A 17,128-nucleotide genomic window follows, 5' to 3' on the forward strand; every position below is an offset into this window, starting at 1 on the left:
GGTTGAGTTTGAGGGTAAAAAAATTGAGGTTGAGTGGTTGGTGAATATCCGTAGAAGGTTTGAACCGGTGCACTTGGACCTCTAAAATCACCTTGTCTCGTTTGCGAATTTTTTCTTGAATCCGATCCTTGGCTAGCGGAACCTTTTTTCTTGGGTTCACCTTTGTTTTGTTTATCCATGGTGTTTTTGGGTCTAGAAAGAGAGATTTTTGAAAGAATTGTGTGTTAAAAAGGATTGAAAAATTGAGTTTATATAAAAAAAATAACCTAACGGTTATAAAATAACGTTAAAAAAAAAACGGTCAAAAAAGGCATCAATCACAATCAATCCATTCGGTGAAAGTTCACCGATTTCGACACCCTCTCTCTTGGTCACCACGCACCTTCAAACACACGGTATAGTCACCGATCGGTGACATACCCTCCCCGCTCAAGTCCCCGAGCTCTATACCCTCCACCCTTACATCTTGTTTTTCACTATATATAATAGGGAGCTTTAACAACCAAGAAACCAAATAATCAGACCCATTATATATATAACAAATAAATCAAACTTAAAAACAGACCATGAATATCTTGTATCTTTAACATCTTTTTGATCTACAAAGCTTCTATATTGATTCATATACCAACACAAAATCATAGCTTCTTTCTTTCTCCCCTTTCAGAATTTCAAAAACACTCCAAATTTTCTTCATTGTCTGCAATATTCATCAGAAAATCCTGAAATGTTGTTTGAGCTTGACATATAAACTTCAAAGGATTGCGCAAGAACAAGCGCTCTTTCTCGCAGAGCGTTCCTGCGATTTTTCTGCAGCAAATTCAGAGAGTAGATTGTTAAACTTAAATACACTTGACACAAGGAGATCCCTTACGATAGACGAATATTTGAGGTCATATAGACGATTTTTTTTTTTTACTTCAAAACTTGTACAAACTATTAATAAGAGTTAATTGCCCGGATGGTCCCTGTGGTTTCACGTTTTTTCACGTTTAGTACCCACCTTTTGGAAATAGCAGGTATGCTCCCTATGGTTTGTCATTTTGTTACTCGGATAGTCCCCTGACATTTACTCAGGGGACTATCCGAGTAACAAAACGACAAACCATAGGGAGCATACCTGCTATTTCAAAACTAACTAACATCTACTCAGGGGACTATCCGAGTAACAAAATAACAAACCATAGGGAGCATACCTGCTATTTTCAAAAGGTGGGGACTAAACGTGAAAAAACGTGAAACCACAGGGACCATCCGGGCAATTAACTCCTATTAATAATAATTGCCACGCAAAAGGAAACACTATCGCTAAATTGTTAGCATAAGTTAACCGTACCCTTATGTCTATAGATTACCATACTTTGTCTAATCTCTACTAATAGTTACTTTATGAAATGACAGAAATGCCCTTATATCGAGTAATTTATCAGGCCTATACTATGCATCGGAATTTAACAAGATTTTTACCCGAAATGAGCAATCTAGAAATTATAAAGCGTTTAGTCGCAAAGGTTGCAATCTCGGCTCATTTACTTTTTTTACGGGTTGGTTTGGGTTATCTTTTATCTCAAACGGGTCAAATGGATTAAACAAGTTGAAACACAAAGTGTAGTTTCAATGCATAAATCACTTAATGCCAAAAAATAAAGCTCAATTAATAATGTAATAATATTGTTTTTGCAATTATTTAACAAACTACTGATTTATTTAAAAACATGAGTTAATTACTGTTTTCGTCCCTGTGGTTTGTCAAAAATCACTATTTCAGTCCATTATTGCGATTTAAGTCCCTGTGATTTCACTTTCGTAACCATTTCAATTCATTTATTATGTAAGTACAGGGACTGAAATGGTTACGAGGTGGACTGAAATGGTTACGAAAGTGAAACCACAGGGACTTAAATCGCAATTTTTAAACTAATGGACTGAAATAGTGATTTTTGACAAACCACGGGGACGAAAACAGTAATTAACGCTAAAAACATTAAACAACAGACAGACAGTGTAACGAGTCACCCAACCAGACTCATTTCAACCCGTTACGTCTTTACCAAAAAATCAGCAATCTTGGAGTTGTAATCATCGAATCGCTAAAGGTAGTAAATAATATATGCACATAATTATGATAAATATTAAAAATCTAAAGTTTGTTAATTTGTAAACAAACTTACCACTATTTTTGTCGGCCATTGGTGGTCGCAAGACGACAAGCATAGTGATGACACCCCCGGGGATTTCACTGACCGGAGATCTTGATTCCGCAAGAGTTTTGTTGTTTTCCAATATTTTTCCGGCGTTTATGAGCTTCACGTCATTTATTGTTTTAGGCCCATTTTCTTTGTCTGTCAATAAGTTAAAATAATTACTAAAAAAAGAAAGATGCAAAGTAGAATATCAAGAGAAATACAACACTTTCCATTCTGGGATACCTAATATGAATGATAAAGTTCCTTTATTTAACAAAAAAAAAAAAGTTAGGGGCTGTTTGACAACATCTGAATGGTTAAGTGCTGAACCAGTAAGAGGTCTGAACCATTAAGAGCCTGTATGATGCTTAACCGTTCAGAGGCAAACGTCTGACCAATTCAGATTAGAGGTCTTAACCATTCAGACTCTGTATAAATCTTAACCATTCAGAGTCAAATGTCTGAACCATTCAGACATCTGCTCGTGAAACAAACAGTCTGAATCATTAAGTGCTGAAGCAGTAAAAAGTCTGAACCATTAAGAGCCTCATTAAGAGGTAAACAAACAGCCCCTTACACAGAATTCATAAACCTTTTGTGTTGACTGTGAGAACCGTTACAGGTATATACTCAAGGGACTCAACCAATACGCTGCTAACTGACGAGCTAAGTAGTTAATGCGGTAAAATATTGGATATCGGTCAAGGACCGATATTTGAGATATTGGTTATCGCGGTGGGATATTGGTAATTTTAATATCATTCTAAATTTATATATATAGCAATTTAACACTAACAATTTAGTATACTCTCCTACCATTAACAAATTAACCTTTTGCAACTTGCAAAACACTAACAATTGTAGCAAGTACGAACTGACTAAGATTTAAAACACTAACATTTAACACTGACAACTAACAATTAAGGGGCTGTTTGTTTACCTCTTAATGAAACTCTTAATGGTTCAGACTTCTTACTGATTCAGCACTTAATGGTTCAGACTGTTTGTTTCACGAGCAGATGTTTGAATGGTTCAGACATTTGCCTCTGAATGGTTAAGATTTATACAGAGTCTGAATGGTTAAGACCTCTAATCTGAATTGGTTAGACATTTGCCTCTGAACGGTAAAACATTATACAGGCTCTTAATGGTTCAGACCTCTTACTGGTTCAGCACTTAACCATTCAGATGTTGCCAAACAACTCCTAAGACTTAAAACACTAATAGCAACAATAAGAAGAAAAACAAATGGTAGAAGTAAGAAAAAAGGTACGGATATCGGGAAAATCGATGATATATTGGTCAAATATTGGTCAATATCGCCAATATTATCGGTACCGATATTCTATACCGATATCTCAGTAGAGGACCGATAACCAATATATCACTAATACATCGGTGATATATCGGGATATTAACTACATAGCCGACGAGAATCACAAACGTATTACTAATATCCTAACAAAAGTATGAACATATGTAAAAACTGTAGAGTCATGTAAAAAAAGCTTTAAATTGTCATTTTCTTGTGATAGTTGCTGTGTATGTTCTGATTACTAAGCCTAACATTATAAAGACTTCGAGTTAATTACTGTTTTCGTCTCTGTGGTTTGTCAAAAATCACTATTTCAATCCATTAATTTAAAAATTGTGATTTCAGTCCTTGTGGTTTCACTTTCGTAACCATTTCAGTCCCTGTGGTTTCACTATCGTAACCATTTCAATCCATTTATTCTGTTAGTACAGGGACTGAAATAGTTACGAGGTAGACTGAAATGGTTACGAAAGTAAAATCACAGGGACTGAAATCACAATTTTTAAACTAATGGACTGAAATAGTGATTTTTGACAAACCACACGAAAACAGTAATTAACTCTAAAGACTTCACTAATAAACATAATACTAGGATGTTACAACTTTCATGAAACTGATTAAACATGAAAAACATATCCTAAATTACTATATGAATATAGAAATAAGAATTAGGAAATGATAAACAAATATAGAAATTCTTCCCCAAAATAGTTAAAACTATAATTGTTAGTTCATGCATCCATTCATGATCATATCTACTTCAAGTTTAATTTTTTTTTTCCACAAGAATATTCATGACAGGGTAACACTGAAACAGCCCAAAAAAAAAAAAAAAAAAAAAAAAAAAAAAAAAAAAAAAAAAACAAACAAACAAACCCAGTATGATAATACAATAATCTGTTGTAGAGGCAAACTGTATAGCAAAATCCCAATCCAAAAAAAAAAAATAAAAATAAAATCTTGATAATATTATTAATGATGATGATGAAATTGAATTTAACCTTTGGGCCATTGTGAGATAATTTTCTCCTTCAAAGATCCAACAGTAGTTATACAACTGTATTTGCTGGGCCCAATATCAGTGCCATCAGCTAACCTAAATTTGACTTCAATCAATTCATCAGCTGCCATTAAATCACAACTCAAAGAACCCACTTGGATTTCTTCAAAAGATGTAGTCTTTTTCAGTTGGGTAAGTTTCAGACTCAAGATTTGCAGAAAGCCCAAGACTTTGCCCTAAAATTTGATCAAAAATTGTGAAATTGGAATGAAGGGTTTGAAGATCAAGAAGGGGTTTTGTTTTTTGTGTTTCAGTAGATTTGAACAAAGGAAGCACAAGGAATGAAGCAAGAAGTTAAAAAGGGTAGAGCAGGTTTGAGTGGGGAAAAGAATAAAGAATTATAAACCCACCCTTGGTCTCTAATATCTTGTGAATTTATTATTTAAGATATTTTCCAATTAAAGATTTAGAGTTAAATCTCATTTTAGTCTCTGTGGTTTGGGTAATTTTGTCAGTTTAGTCTAAAGGTTTCATTTTTCGTCCGTGGGTCCAAAAAGGTTTCACAGTTGCTATTTTAGTCCACTGGGTTAACTTAATCCATTTTTTATATTAACGAGAAGGGTAATTCGGTCATTTTATATGTAATTTTGTGAACTAGAAGGGCAATTCGTCCATATAAAATGACTGAATTGTCTTTCTCGTTAACCAGGGACGGACTAAGAGTATAGCGTGGTGGGCGGGCACACACCTTGAAAATATAATGTTTAGTGTTAAATTCGCGTTACAATCCCGAGCATACCCCATAAAATTTTGCAATCACTCCCCTTGAACTTTGACCAAATGATGAAGAAGATTTGAAGCACAAAAAAAGTCACCGGAAAAGAATTTTGCAGAGCCAGAAAGGAGAAAAGCTTTAAGTGTGAAGATGATGATATTTAAGTTTTATTTTATTAAAGTAGGTTATTTGAGTAGAAAAGTTTGTGCAGTGGAGCGGTTTTGATTGGTGGACTTTGAAACTTAGGATTTTGTGCATTAGAAAGTTTACCTTGTTTTTTATCCGATAATTATTGTTGGTTTTGAAAAATCACTTTAAGGCTATTTAAGGCAGAGCCAGAACGGAGAAAAGCTTTAAGTGTGAAGATGATGGTATTTAAGTTTTATTTTATTAAAGTAGGTTATTTGAGTAGAAAAGTTTGTGCAGTAGAGTGGTTTTGACTGATGGACTTTGAAACTTAGGATTTTGTGCATTAGAAAGTTTACCATGTTTTTTATCCGATGGTTATTGTTGGTTTTGAAAAATCACTTTAAGGCTATTTGAGGCAGAGTCGGAACGGAGAAAAGCTCTAAGTGTGAAGATGATGATATTTAAGTTTTATTTTATTAAACTATGTTATTTGAGTAGAAAAGTTTGTGCAGTGGAGTGGTTTTGATTGGTGGACTTTGAAACTTAGGATTTTGTGCATTAGAAAGTTTACCATGTTTTTTATCCCATGGTTATTGTTGGTTTTGAAAAATCACTTTAAGGCTATTTGAGGCAGAGCCGGAACGGAGAAAAGCTCTAAGTGTGAAGATGATGATATTTAAGTTTTATTTTATTAAAGTAGGTTATTTGAGTAGAAAAGTTTGTGCAGTGGAGTGGTTTTGAGTGGTGGACTTTGAAACTTAGGATTTTGTGCATTAGAAAGTTTACCATGTTTTTTATCCGACGGTTATTTTTGGTTTTGAAAAATCACTTTAAGGCTATTTGAGGCAGAACCGGAATGAAGAAAAGCTTTAAGTGTGAAGATGATGATATTTAAGTTTTATTTTATTAAAGTAGGTTATTTGAGTAGAAAAGTTTGTGCATTAGAAAGTTAACCATGTTTTTTATCCGACGGTTATTGTTGGTTTTGAAAAATCACTTTTAAGCTAAAGGGTGTGGGAGTCATGGTTGGGACATGATTCGTCATGTAGAAACATGAATAAAAGACTATACCATCCTCTTCTCTAATCCACCATGGTTTGCTTGGGTTAAACCATGACAACTATGATCCCCTTTCCATTTTTCAAGTAATCATTTAATTTTTCTTTAGACAAAGATAAATTAAAATAAACAAGGAGATAGTGGTTTGGGTCATGACCACATCCTTAGGGTAGTGGTTTTAGATTGTAGATTAGAGGTGAGTAACATAACACTTACATATCATAAGGGTAATGACTACACCCATACCTACATGGCTCATCCATTCCAGGTGCAAAGCTTGTTTCTTTAGAAATCAGACAACTATTTTGTCATTCAATTGATACCATTAAACCTCCTTTTGTTTATTTGCTTTATATATCCATCCATCAACTTCATCGTTTGACTATTAAAATAATTTTTGCTTCAATTAGATGTTTTTTTTTTTTTTGTGTGTGTGAACAACTCATAAACAACAATTATAGGTAGTTATTTAATTCGTAAAGAAAATTTTATTTATATTATGTATTTTTTAAATTCTCATAACAATGTTTTTTCATTTTCGTATTTTATAGTTTTTTTTGTTTTTGAGTAGTTAATGTGGATTAGAAGTTTAGGACATCGAATATTTGAATACTTATGAGTTATGAGTGAATATGTGATGATATGATAGTGAGATATGTTATTGAGTTATTGACTTGAATAAGAATTTTTTTGCTTTGCTACCGGCCCGATTTGGACCGAAAATTCATGGGACACAACCTGATCCGACCCGACCCGCTATGAACCGAAAATTATAGCTAGGGGCCTAAAATTTTAAAAAAATTTCTGCACTCCTAGAAAAAAATTTCTGGGTCCGACACTGTCATTAACAAATATAATGAAGTTAACCCAGTGGACTTTTTTGACCCACAGGCGAAAAATGAAACATTTGAACTAAACTGGCAAAATGACCCAAACCACAGGGACTAAAGTGACATTTAACTCGATGATTTAAGAAATTGAAAATTTTCCCTATAATTTTCTTTTAACTTTTTTTTCAAAAACGATACTAGCAAATCGCTAGAGCCAAAACAAAACAAACATGACATCATCCTTATTTTTTACTCTCAATCATGTCATCTAGTACTCTATATGATATTATGATAGTTTGCTTCATATTTTGGATGGATCATATTTCTTACAAGTAAATGTTTTTGGATTAGAATAGAAAGATTTATTTTCAACTTCAATTTGCATTCCAGACTCGATTTTTTATTTGAAATAAAATTAACCTGAGCTTAAAACTATATATTTTAATTTGATTTAAGACGTAATCAAATCGGCTTCTAGAGTTAGAACTCAAATAAGATTTTATTTCCCATGGCTTTATAGCCTAGTGGTATTTTGAGGGTGAGATAAGACTTTGGACCAATAAGTTCTAGGTTCGATTCTCACAAGAGAGTTTTTCCCATATTTATTGGGTTTCCTCCTGAATTGGTGTATAGGCATTATGTCCAGTGGAGATGGATATGATCGGGTGGTTCCACTAGTGGCACGATGATACTCTAGTGGTCCATCAGTGATCCAAATTTGCCGTTAAAAAAAATAAGATTTTATTCACTTCGATTGAAACAATTTGAAAGTAGCTTGGCTATAAAAACACCCCTAGTTTGCATGACTATAACTAAATAAAACCATTGTCCATCATTTGACGTAAGGAGGACACTAGCAAGCAAACAAACGTACCCAGAAAAATCTCACCCATAGCAAGCACTGGTTGCGATCTAAACAAAAAAAACCAACCAACCAACCAACCAAAAGTCGATAAACAAAGGATGGTTCATATGAATCTAAAGGTTGAGAACAAACTAAAGTAACATAAGTCGAACTGTATTGAAAGCCAAAACACAAAATGCAATGCAATGCGATGCAAATCCGCAATAAACCATATATATTGGAATCATTTAAAACATGTCGAGAATGATTTAGTGCAACCGCTTCAAGTGGGGGTGGGGGATGTAGCTTGATTTATCATCCATTCTATTTATTCCAACTGCATCAACACAAAAAAAAGAAAAAAAAAGGTAAGTCAACAAACATCTTTGACCCATTCAGATCATGAGTAAGCTACCTTTCACTCACATTTGTTCCCTACTTAAAAGGAGTTTTATGAGCGTTTGAACTGTATATGTAAAATCAAAGAATTCTAGTAATTAATTTACTCCAACAATAAAAAAATAAAATAATAATAATAATAATAAGAGTTAATTGCTCGGATGGTCCCTGTGGTTTCAAGTTTTTTCACGTTTAGTCCCCACCTTTTGAAAATAGCAGATATGCTCCCTATGGTTTGTCATTTTGTTACTCGGATAGTCCCTGAGTAGATGTCAATTAGTTTGAAAATAGCAGGTATGCTCCCTATGGTTTGTCATTTTGTTACTTGGATAGTCCCCAGAGTAAATGTTGGGGGACTATCCGAGTAACAAAATGACAAACCATAGGGAGCATACCTGCTATTTTCAAAAGGTAGGGACTAAACGTGAAAAAACGTAAAACCACAGGGACCATCCGAGCAATTAACTCTAATAATAATAATAATAATAATAATAATAATAATAATAATAATAATAATAATAATAATAATAATAATAATAATAATAATTACCCAAAAAACTCAATACCTCACCCAAAATGATCAAAAACATGGTGGTTAATGGCGAATGGCGAATGGCGACAAATAGCGATAAGGTACCTATATATGCTACATTGCAAAGGACGCTATTTTATAAATAATATAGCAATACACTAGAAAAAAAAATATTTTAAATTTATATGTATATTATATCAAAATACCCTGGTTACATGCATATTTAACAAAAACCTAAAATCCAGCTATTTTATAACTATATTTAATCGTTATTTATACTTAAAAAAGAAAATAAAAACTAACCTATACGCTGCGCTATTCGCTATAGCGACAATAGTGACCGCTATTGACAACTATGCACTCAAATACAATAATTCACGATACGAAGAGCCATCAATCAAACGACCACTTTGTAAACTCGATCCCAAACACCCACCTAAAAATCCAGGATGAAGTAGGTTTACGAGTGTTATTACGGGTCATTTAGAGTCTAATAAAATGTGAAAAACATCCTAAACTGGTTTATTAAGTAAAAATCTAATCACTTATGATATAGTTTTCATAATCCAATTTAGCATAGAATTCAACAAAAAGATAACAAAAAAGTTGTGGGCGGGTCAACTGACACATTTTGGATGTTAAGTTGAATTGTATGTAAGAACTCAAAAGTACCATTTGATCATATAAGTTTCGACTTTCAAATTTTATTAATAACAATAAGTAAAGTACACGGATGGTCCCTGTGGTTTACCAGAAGTTTGGATTTGGTCTCTAGGTTTTCAAAAGTACACAGATAATCCCATGTGGTTTTCACTTTGTAACGCATTTAGTCCCTGGCCAATAAATCTAAAGGTCTTAGCAGGTCCAAGTTAAGGACTAAATGTGTTACAAAGTGCAAACCACAAGAACCATTCATGTACTTTTGGAAAAAGCTAGGGACTAAATGCGTTACAAAATGCAAACCACGGGGACTATCCGTGTACTTTTGGAAAGTTGGGGACCAAATCCAAAATTTCGGTAAGCCACAGAGACCATCCGTGTACTTTACTCAAACAATAGCAAAACCATCCATATTGCCCAAGATGAAATCGAGATTCCATACCTAGATTTTTTCACAAATCAACCATAAAAAAGGCAAATTTCATATATACCCTACAAACTTGCAAAATATCATATATATACCCATGCAAAATTATAAATACCATATATACACAATTCATTAAAATTTAAAAACAATTTAATAAATGACAATTTTACCTTTATTTTTCTAAAACTTTGAAATCTCATATATGAGTATATGACCTTTAACTTCAAATATTATGTTTACTCATTCCTAGCATAATTTATTTAGCTTAAATATTATATATGGAGTATACTATTGCTTATTGGTAAATATAAAAAATATAATAAATTAAAAGGGGTGAAAATAAATTTAAGCTATAAATGTATTATATAAAAATATGAAGTTAAAAGATGAGCATATATGAAAACTTGATGTTAAAAAAAAATAAAGGGTAAAATGATCATTTATTAGATTGTTTCTAATAAATTGGGTTATATTTGATATTTTAACTAATTTGTAAGGGTATATATGACATTTCTAGTTTTGGTTGGGTATATATGAAACTGATAGGCATGGATTCATCACTTTCAGCAGGTTAAAACAACATATAATAAGCTACTAACCTTCTTAAAAACTCCTTAAACAGCAAACAAAGGTAGCGAGCCTAACGAGTGCCCCGACGCGGGCTCTGGACCCCACCCCGCCTGCACCGGCCCGTAACAAGTAGTTGATTGCTAGTCCGACTCGTAAATTTCCCCATCATCAGACAATTCATCAAACGACCTAATGTCCAGCTGGTACCGAAGTATACCACCGATTCCACCAAAACCTCTGCAAAACTGCGAACCCTCTTGCGACTTATTCGTAACAAACTCAAGCGTGCACCCAAATTTTTTATACTCGTTAGCAAACCACTCGAGCAACGACGTTTTTTCTTGAACTTCCAGCTCAGCGTTAGTGTCCGAATCCCTAAAATTACTCTGATCCGACTCTTGATCTTTGTTCAAATGCTTGATAATGATTTCGCCAGTTAAGCTGTTTTTAAGTACGTAACGGTTGAAATCGAGATTTTCCCATACGATAAGAATCTCGACCGCGCCCATTTCTAATGCTTTTAAAGTGTCGTCAACACCGAACACGTACTTCCCGGTATCCTGACTAATTTCCTCGAAATACTTCCCGATTAAACGTTTTTCTTGAATGAACTTCACGTTTGCGAGAATTTCCGAAGACAATTCGATAGCTTGGTTGAAACCGTTCTCGCCCCCGTAAGAAACATCAACCACGTTCAAGATTTTAGCCTGAAGACGAGGATCAAACATGTCGGACTGACTCAGCTCGGTTTTGAAATCGGCGGATCCAGCTAGAATAAGTCCCGAAACGTTAGGTTGACTAGTAGCGGGATTGATGAAAAACTGCGTCGCCAGCTCAGCGGTTTTTCTCACGTAGTTGTGCCGTTTCTCCATTCGAAGACGTGCAAATCGAAGCGCAGATTGACCTCCTCGCCCGTGTTTTTTCGGTAAATCGACGGTGAATTTGTGTAAAACTTCCCTCGTGTTGCCGCTTAATGTCCCGAAAAGGGTCCCGTTTCCGTCCATAATGATGAAACCGAATTTGTCGTCAGACTCCAGGAGCTCGTTTAAAGCTTCGGTGTGAAATTTATTGTCGCAAAGGTAAAGTGAAGCGTTAATCGGCTTGAATGGTTCAAAGTCGATTGTGACTTTTTTCTCTTTTCCGTCGTCGGTGACTATGGTTCCGGTGTAGAGCACGAGCCCGTTTGGTGGAACCTTGTTGTACAGCTTGAGCCTTTGTTGGGCTGAAGTTATGGCACCTAGAACCGATTGGCGGTTAACTCTACTTTTGATGTTGGAAGCGGTTCCGAACTCGTCACCGAGCATTTTAGTTACACGCGAGATTTGATCACGAGGCGGCATGATAAGAGAGATCATGCTTGTACCGTTGCCTCTTGCAGCTTCCAATGCTTTGATAAGTTTCTTAATTTTCCATATTTCAATGTTCTTATCGGTTTCCTGACCCTCTGACATTGTGACAAATTATCTACAAAAATAAAAATAATCATATTACATGAAGGCCATGGTTGCAGAAATCCGCCTAGGCGGCCGATTAATCGGCGCCTAGGCGCTAGGCGGTCACTTACTGCCTAATTTTGAGCTAGGCGGTCAATTAATCGGTCATGGTCAAAAATCGGTCAAAATCGGTCCTAGGCGGTGAAAATCGGTCCTAGGCGGTCAAAATCGAACCATACTATCTGAAACTTGAAGTATTTCTGTGAATTTTGAAGTATTATTTTTATATTATTGGGTATATATATATATATAATTTTGAAAAAATACATACAAAAATCCCATTCCGATTAATCCCGATTAATCCCGATTAATCCCGATTAATCCTAGGCTGTACCTCACCGCCCGACTAGCGCCTAGCGCCTAGCGCCTTCTACAACATTGATGAAGACACAAATTAAAATAAACAAGAGCATGCAAATTATAAGCAAAGTCAACAATGTAGATAAAACATAAAAGTTGCATTAAAAACTATGTTCCAAATAAGCCACAAGTATATATATAAACAAAACGCTTCACGAGAATGAATCCATGTTGGTTCCAAATTGAATCACACACGAAAATAAATATACCAACTCACATATCGAATTCAACCAAACTTGACCAATGTTGTAAAAACTGTGCAGTTGACGCGGTCCAAAATCAAATATCGGTCAAGGGCCGATATTTGAGATACAGGTTGTCGCGGTGAGATATCAGTAATTTTTATATCATGCAAAATCTATATATTTGTATATATAAGAAAAAGTATATCGTACATTACGGCTTAACGTACTTCACGTACAATAACGTGCGTGATTAATGTTTTCAATATGAGTGATTATTGTGTTTCAACATGCGTGATTTTGGATTTTTGAGTTATAACGTGCGTGCTTTTAAAATGAACGTGCGTAATTACCTGTCGTACGTGATGTACGTTAAGCCATAATGTACGTTAACCTTCCTCTGTATATATAAAATGTAAAATACATATATACATATAGTATTAATATTTAATAATAATATCAAAAGTGTCAATATTTGAGACGAAGTCGCAGTGTCGGTTGTCCTTAATTTGGAAGACGAATGGAAGAAGAAGAAGACCCCCGATTGGAAGTGGTTTTGACCGATCGATTTAGGCCTTAGGGTTAATGGAAGTGTGGGAGACGAATGGGCTATTCCTTTGAGCTATTTATGTTTATGGGCTATTAATGCTACCTTAATTTGGCCCGAAAAATATACTAACTGGAAACTCGCTGCTTAACCGATATTTTGGAATCAATATAGCGGGCAAATATCAGTCAATATCGCCGATATTATCGGAACCGATATTCTGGACCACCGATATCCCACCGCATTGTGTAAAAATCGAGATTAATAGCCGATTAACTAGTAACCGGTAGTTTACCGATAAAAATTCACTTACACCGCCTAACTAGCGCCTAGTGATTTTTACAACCGTGAACTTGACCTAACCGATTCGAAATTCCGAGAACAAAAGAGCAACTAGTACTGCTAACTGGTGATCGCAACATCGCCTCGATATTTAACCAACCAAACTGACAAAAACAAACTTATAGCTACAAAAATAGCATATGCATAACCATGGTTGTAAAACAAGGTTTCCAAGGCCGAGTACTCCCCGAGTAGTCGCTACAAGGTAGGTTGCCGAGGCGACTTTCTCTAACTCCGCCTAATTAATCGGAATCGATCAAACGCGGTCAAACTCGGCCAAAATCGGATCTAGTAGGTCAATTCGGGCCGAGTTTGACTTAAAAAATAATAAAACCTAATTTATATGACTGTCATATTAAATAACGAATATCATTTTCCCGTATTTTGTTATAAATATTAGTAAATTTATGTTATCAGACATATATTTAAGGCAAATTGGAAATAAATAATCCTAACTCACTGTTATTGGCCAATAATAATCCCAACTCATTTAATCACCAATAATAATCCGAACTATTCACTTTTGTTTGTAAAATACTCCCACGTTAAAAAAAACACTAACCAGGTTAAAATATTGTTGATGTGGCTTAACATGTGTGGACTGATGTGGCTGGTTAACATCTTACCTGTGTATAAAATGATTATCAACCTCATTTGCACACACAATCGCACTTTCCTTCAAAACCCTAATTCTACAAATTGGGCAAATTCAGTCGATTGTGTGTGCAAATGAAGCTGATAATCATTTTATACACAGGTAAGATGTTAACCAGCCATGTCAGTTCACACATGTTAAGCCACGTCAGCAATATTTTAACCTAGTTAGTGTTTTTTTAACGTGGGAGTATTTTACAAACAAAAGTGAATAGTTCGGATTATTATTGGTGATTAAATGAGTTGGGATTATTATTGGCCAATAATAGTGAGTTGGGATTATTTATTTCCAATTTGCCTATATTTAATTTCCGGAAACTAATTTCTTTATAATTTAACATGTCCGAGTACTCCCCGAGTACTCTCCGCCTATGCCGAGTACTCTCAACTCCCTGGTCGACCGACTAGGGAGCGCCTAACCTACATATTAACAAATTTTAACAATCACAAATCAATTCAATCTATGTTATTAGTACCTCAACAGAACCCTAAACTAACAGATAATCAAAATCACAACAGTTCAATCTGAAATATACTGCATCATGAACCAAAAACGCCCAAATCTGATGAAATTCAACTCAAAATTCACAAATTTCATCATCATCTTAATCAAATATACAAATAAAAAGAATCGAATAGATCTGATTTGATTGAATTCTTACATTTAGAAGAGGTGATCTGCCGCAATTTGGACTGGAGTCAGCTATTGGATTGGATTGTTGTTGAAAGTTGAAACCCTAGAGAGAGAAAAATTCGATATATGTGGAACAGGAATTTACATAATAAAAGTTGCAAAATGTTCACTAAAGTTTGAAATATTATAGTTTGGCCCAACATAACTTTCTAAGTATTTTTTTAATGGCGACGACCGACGAATGTTACCCTGCTTCTGCTATGATAGAAATTAGAAAGTCGTGTCTTACACGAGATTGGATAAGTGACATATTAAAAAGTTATTAATCTATACTATATAATAAAAGAAACCATTTTGGGGACACTTGTCATAATATTAGGCCATGTTTTATAGATAAGTATTATTTTAGTTTAATTTTTTCTGATTAATTATAGATAATTCTCCTACTAAATATTATTTAGTTTAATTTTGTTATGAATAATTATTATTTAGTTTAATCTCCTTCTCATTTATAATATTATTTATTTAACTAATAGAGTAAATTACGATTTTGGCCCCTGTGGTTATAGCACTTTTACTCTTTTGGCCCAAAAAGAATTTTTAACATATGAGCCCCCAACGTCTTTTTTTTCTAATCTTTTTGACCCCTAACGTCTTTTTTCTAACCCTTTTAGCCCCTAACATTTAATGGATGGGGTTAGTGTTAGGGGTTAAAAGGGTTAGAAAAAAAGACGTTGAGGGCTCAGATGTTAAGAAATTACGGATAAAGTTCCATAAATTATCTTATTATTTATTTATATTAATTACTAGGTTAGAAATTATATCTTAATAATTAAAACAAATGTCGAGCATTTTCATAACGAGGGTGGAGGGAACGATTTTCTTCTTTATATTAATTACTAGATTAGAAATTATATCTTAATAATTGAAACAAATATCGAGCATTTTCATAACGAGGGGGGAGGGAACGATTTTCTTGCTTAACAAATAATTTATTTATTTAATATATTTAAAATACATGAAGAATAATAACTACATTTATCATACTAATAAATTTATCCAAAAACAATCATTTTTTTAAGATGCAACTCAAGTCTATATGTTTAAATTTTAAAGTTCTATAACTTAATAATTACCGATAATTTATACTTACCTAATTAATTTAAATATTATTTTGTAGCTATAAGTTTATCTAATTGGCTAATTGCTATATGCCTAATCTAAACATTACAACAATATTTTTAGAACTAATAAATTAAGACCACTGTTATTTAAATAAAACTTGGGTTCACGTCGTGAGAAAGTCGATGATACAGTTTGTCTTCTAATCGATGGTTCAAATGTTTTTATATTTATAAACTTGACAAACATCACAAGTTTTGATCATAGATAAAATAAAATTTTGTTCGGATATCAGAAAAGTGTCTTAAAATATCGTTTTATAATTGTTAAATCTTCGTTATTAACTATTTGAATTTTATTTTCTCAACCCGTGTAATACACGGGATTATAATCTAGTTATTAATAAACAAAATAAAGGAAATAGTTGAGAAAATAAATATTAAATAAATAAGAGATAACTGAAAAAATATTATTGAATAGGAGAAATATGCGAGAAAATAAAAGTGAAAATACACCGTAAAGTGACATATTTCATTAAGATTTTCATTTACTATATGTTACAAATAATCAGAGATATAAGTATAGATTTTATGTATTTTTTAACGGCCAACAAAAGAGAGGACATTTTATTAAAGATATGAACAAGAAAGCGTCTAGCCAGAAGCTAGAACACACTTACAGACCACCAGGACAATGAAAACGTACACCAAAACAACGAAAAAATTAATAAGCGAAAACATTGAAACTTCTTCAAGCCTCGATGGACATATAGATTTTATGTTATAATTGAACTTTTGTATTCTTTTCAAGAGGCTAGAGTAATACCACCAAGGAGAATTTTTTCAATATTTTAAATTGTGATTTCATGAAATTCTTACTACTGTATTTGTATTTTGTAAATTATTGATTACATCGTAGTGATATTATTGGTTAACCTTTTTATTTTCTTTCATGTTTGTCATTTTTAATATGGACTTATTGATTTATGTTATAATTGAACTTTTGTATTCTTTTCAAGAGGCTAGAATAATACCACCAAGGAGAAATTTTTCAATATTTTAAATTGTG

The 17,128-nt window shown here is 33.6% G+C and overlaps 2 protein-coding genes across 3 annotated transcripts; both read right to left on the reverse strand.

Annotated features, from left to right (window-relative positions):
- Nucleotides 1-508: 508 nt before the first annotated feature.
- Nucleotides 509-4,909, reverse strand: LOC110942315 (membrane-anchored ubiquitin-fold protein 6). The gene is made up of 3 exons (XM_022184060.1): nt 4,503-4,909; nt 2,172-2,342; nt 509-810 (listed from the first exon to the last, which is right to left on the reverse strand). Exons 1-3 carry the CDS (start codon nt 4,630-4,632, stop codon nt 755-757), a joined length of 357 nt encoding a protein of 118 aa, XP_022039752.1. The 5' UTR covers nt 4,633-4,909; the 3' UTR covers nt 509-754.
- A 3,317-nt stretch (nt 4,910-8,226) lies between these two features.
- LOC110942314 (eukaryotic peptide chain release factor subunit 1-3) lies at nt 8,227-15,100 on the reverse strand. Of its 2 annotated transcripts, none has more exons than XM_022184059.2 (3): nt 14,967-15,100; nt 10,756-12,190; nt 8,227-8,475 (listed from the first exon to the last, which is right to left on the reverse strand). In XM_022184059.2, exon 2 carries the CDS (start codon nt 12,175-12,177, stop codon nt 10,867-10,869), a length of 1,311 nt encoding a protein of 436 aa, XP_022039751.1. In that variant the 5' UTR covers nt 12,178-12,190; nt 14,967-15,100; the 3' UTR covers nt 8,227-8,475; nt 10,756-10,866. The 2 variants fall into 2 exon arrangements, with proteins under 2 accessions (XP_022039751.1, XP_035846333.1); XM_035990440.1 differs by lacking the exon at nt 8,227-8,475 and adding an exon at nt 9,368-9,505.
- Nucleotides 15,101-17,128: the final 2,028 nt, after the last annotated feature.

This window comes from Helianthus annuus, chromosome 5 (assembly GCF_002127325.2).
Source record: "Helianthus annuus cultivar XRQ/B chromosome 5, HanXRQr2.0-SUNRISE, whole genome shotgun sequence".
Taxonomy (NCBI): Eukaryota; Viridiplantae; Streptophyta; class Magnoliopsida; order Asterales; family Asteraceae; genus Helianthus; species Helianthus annuus.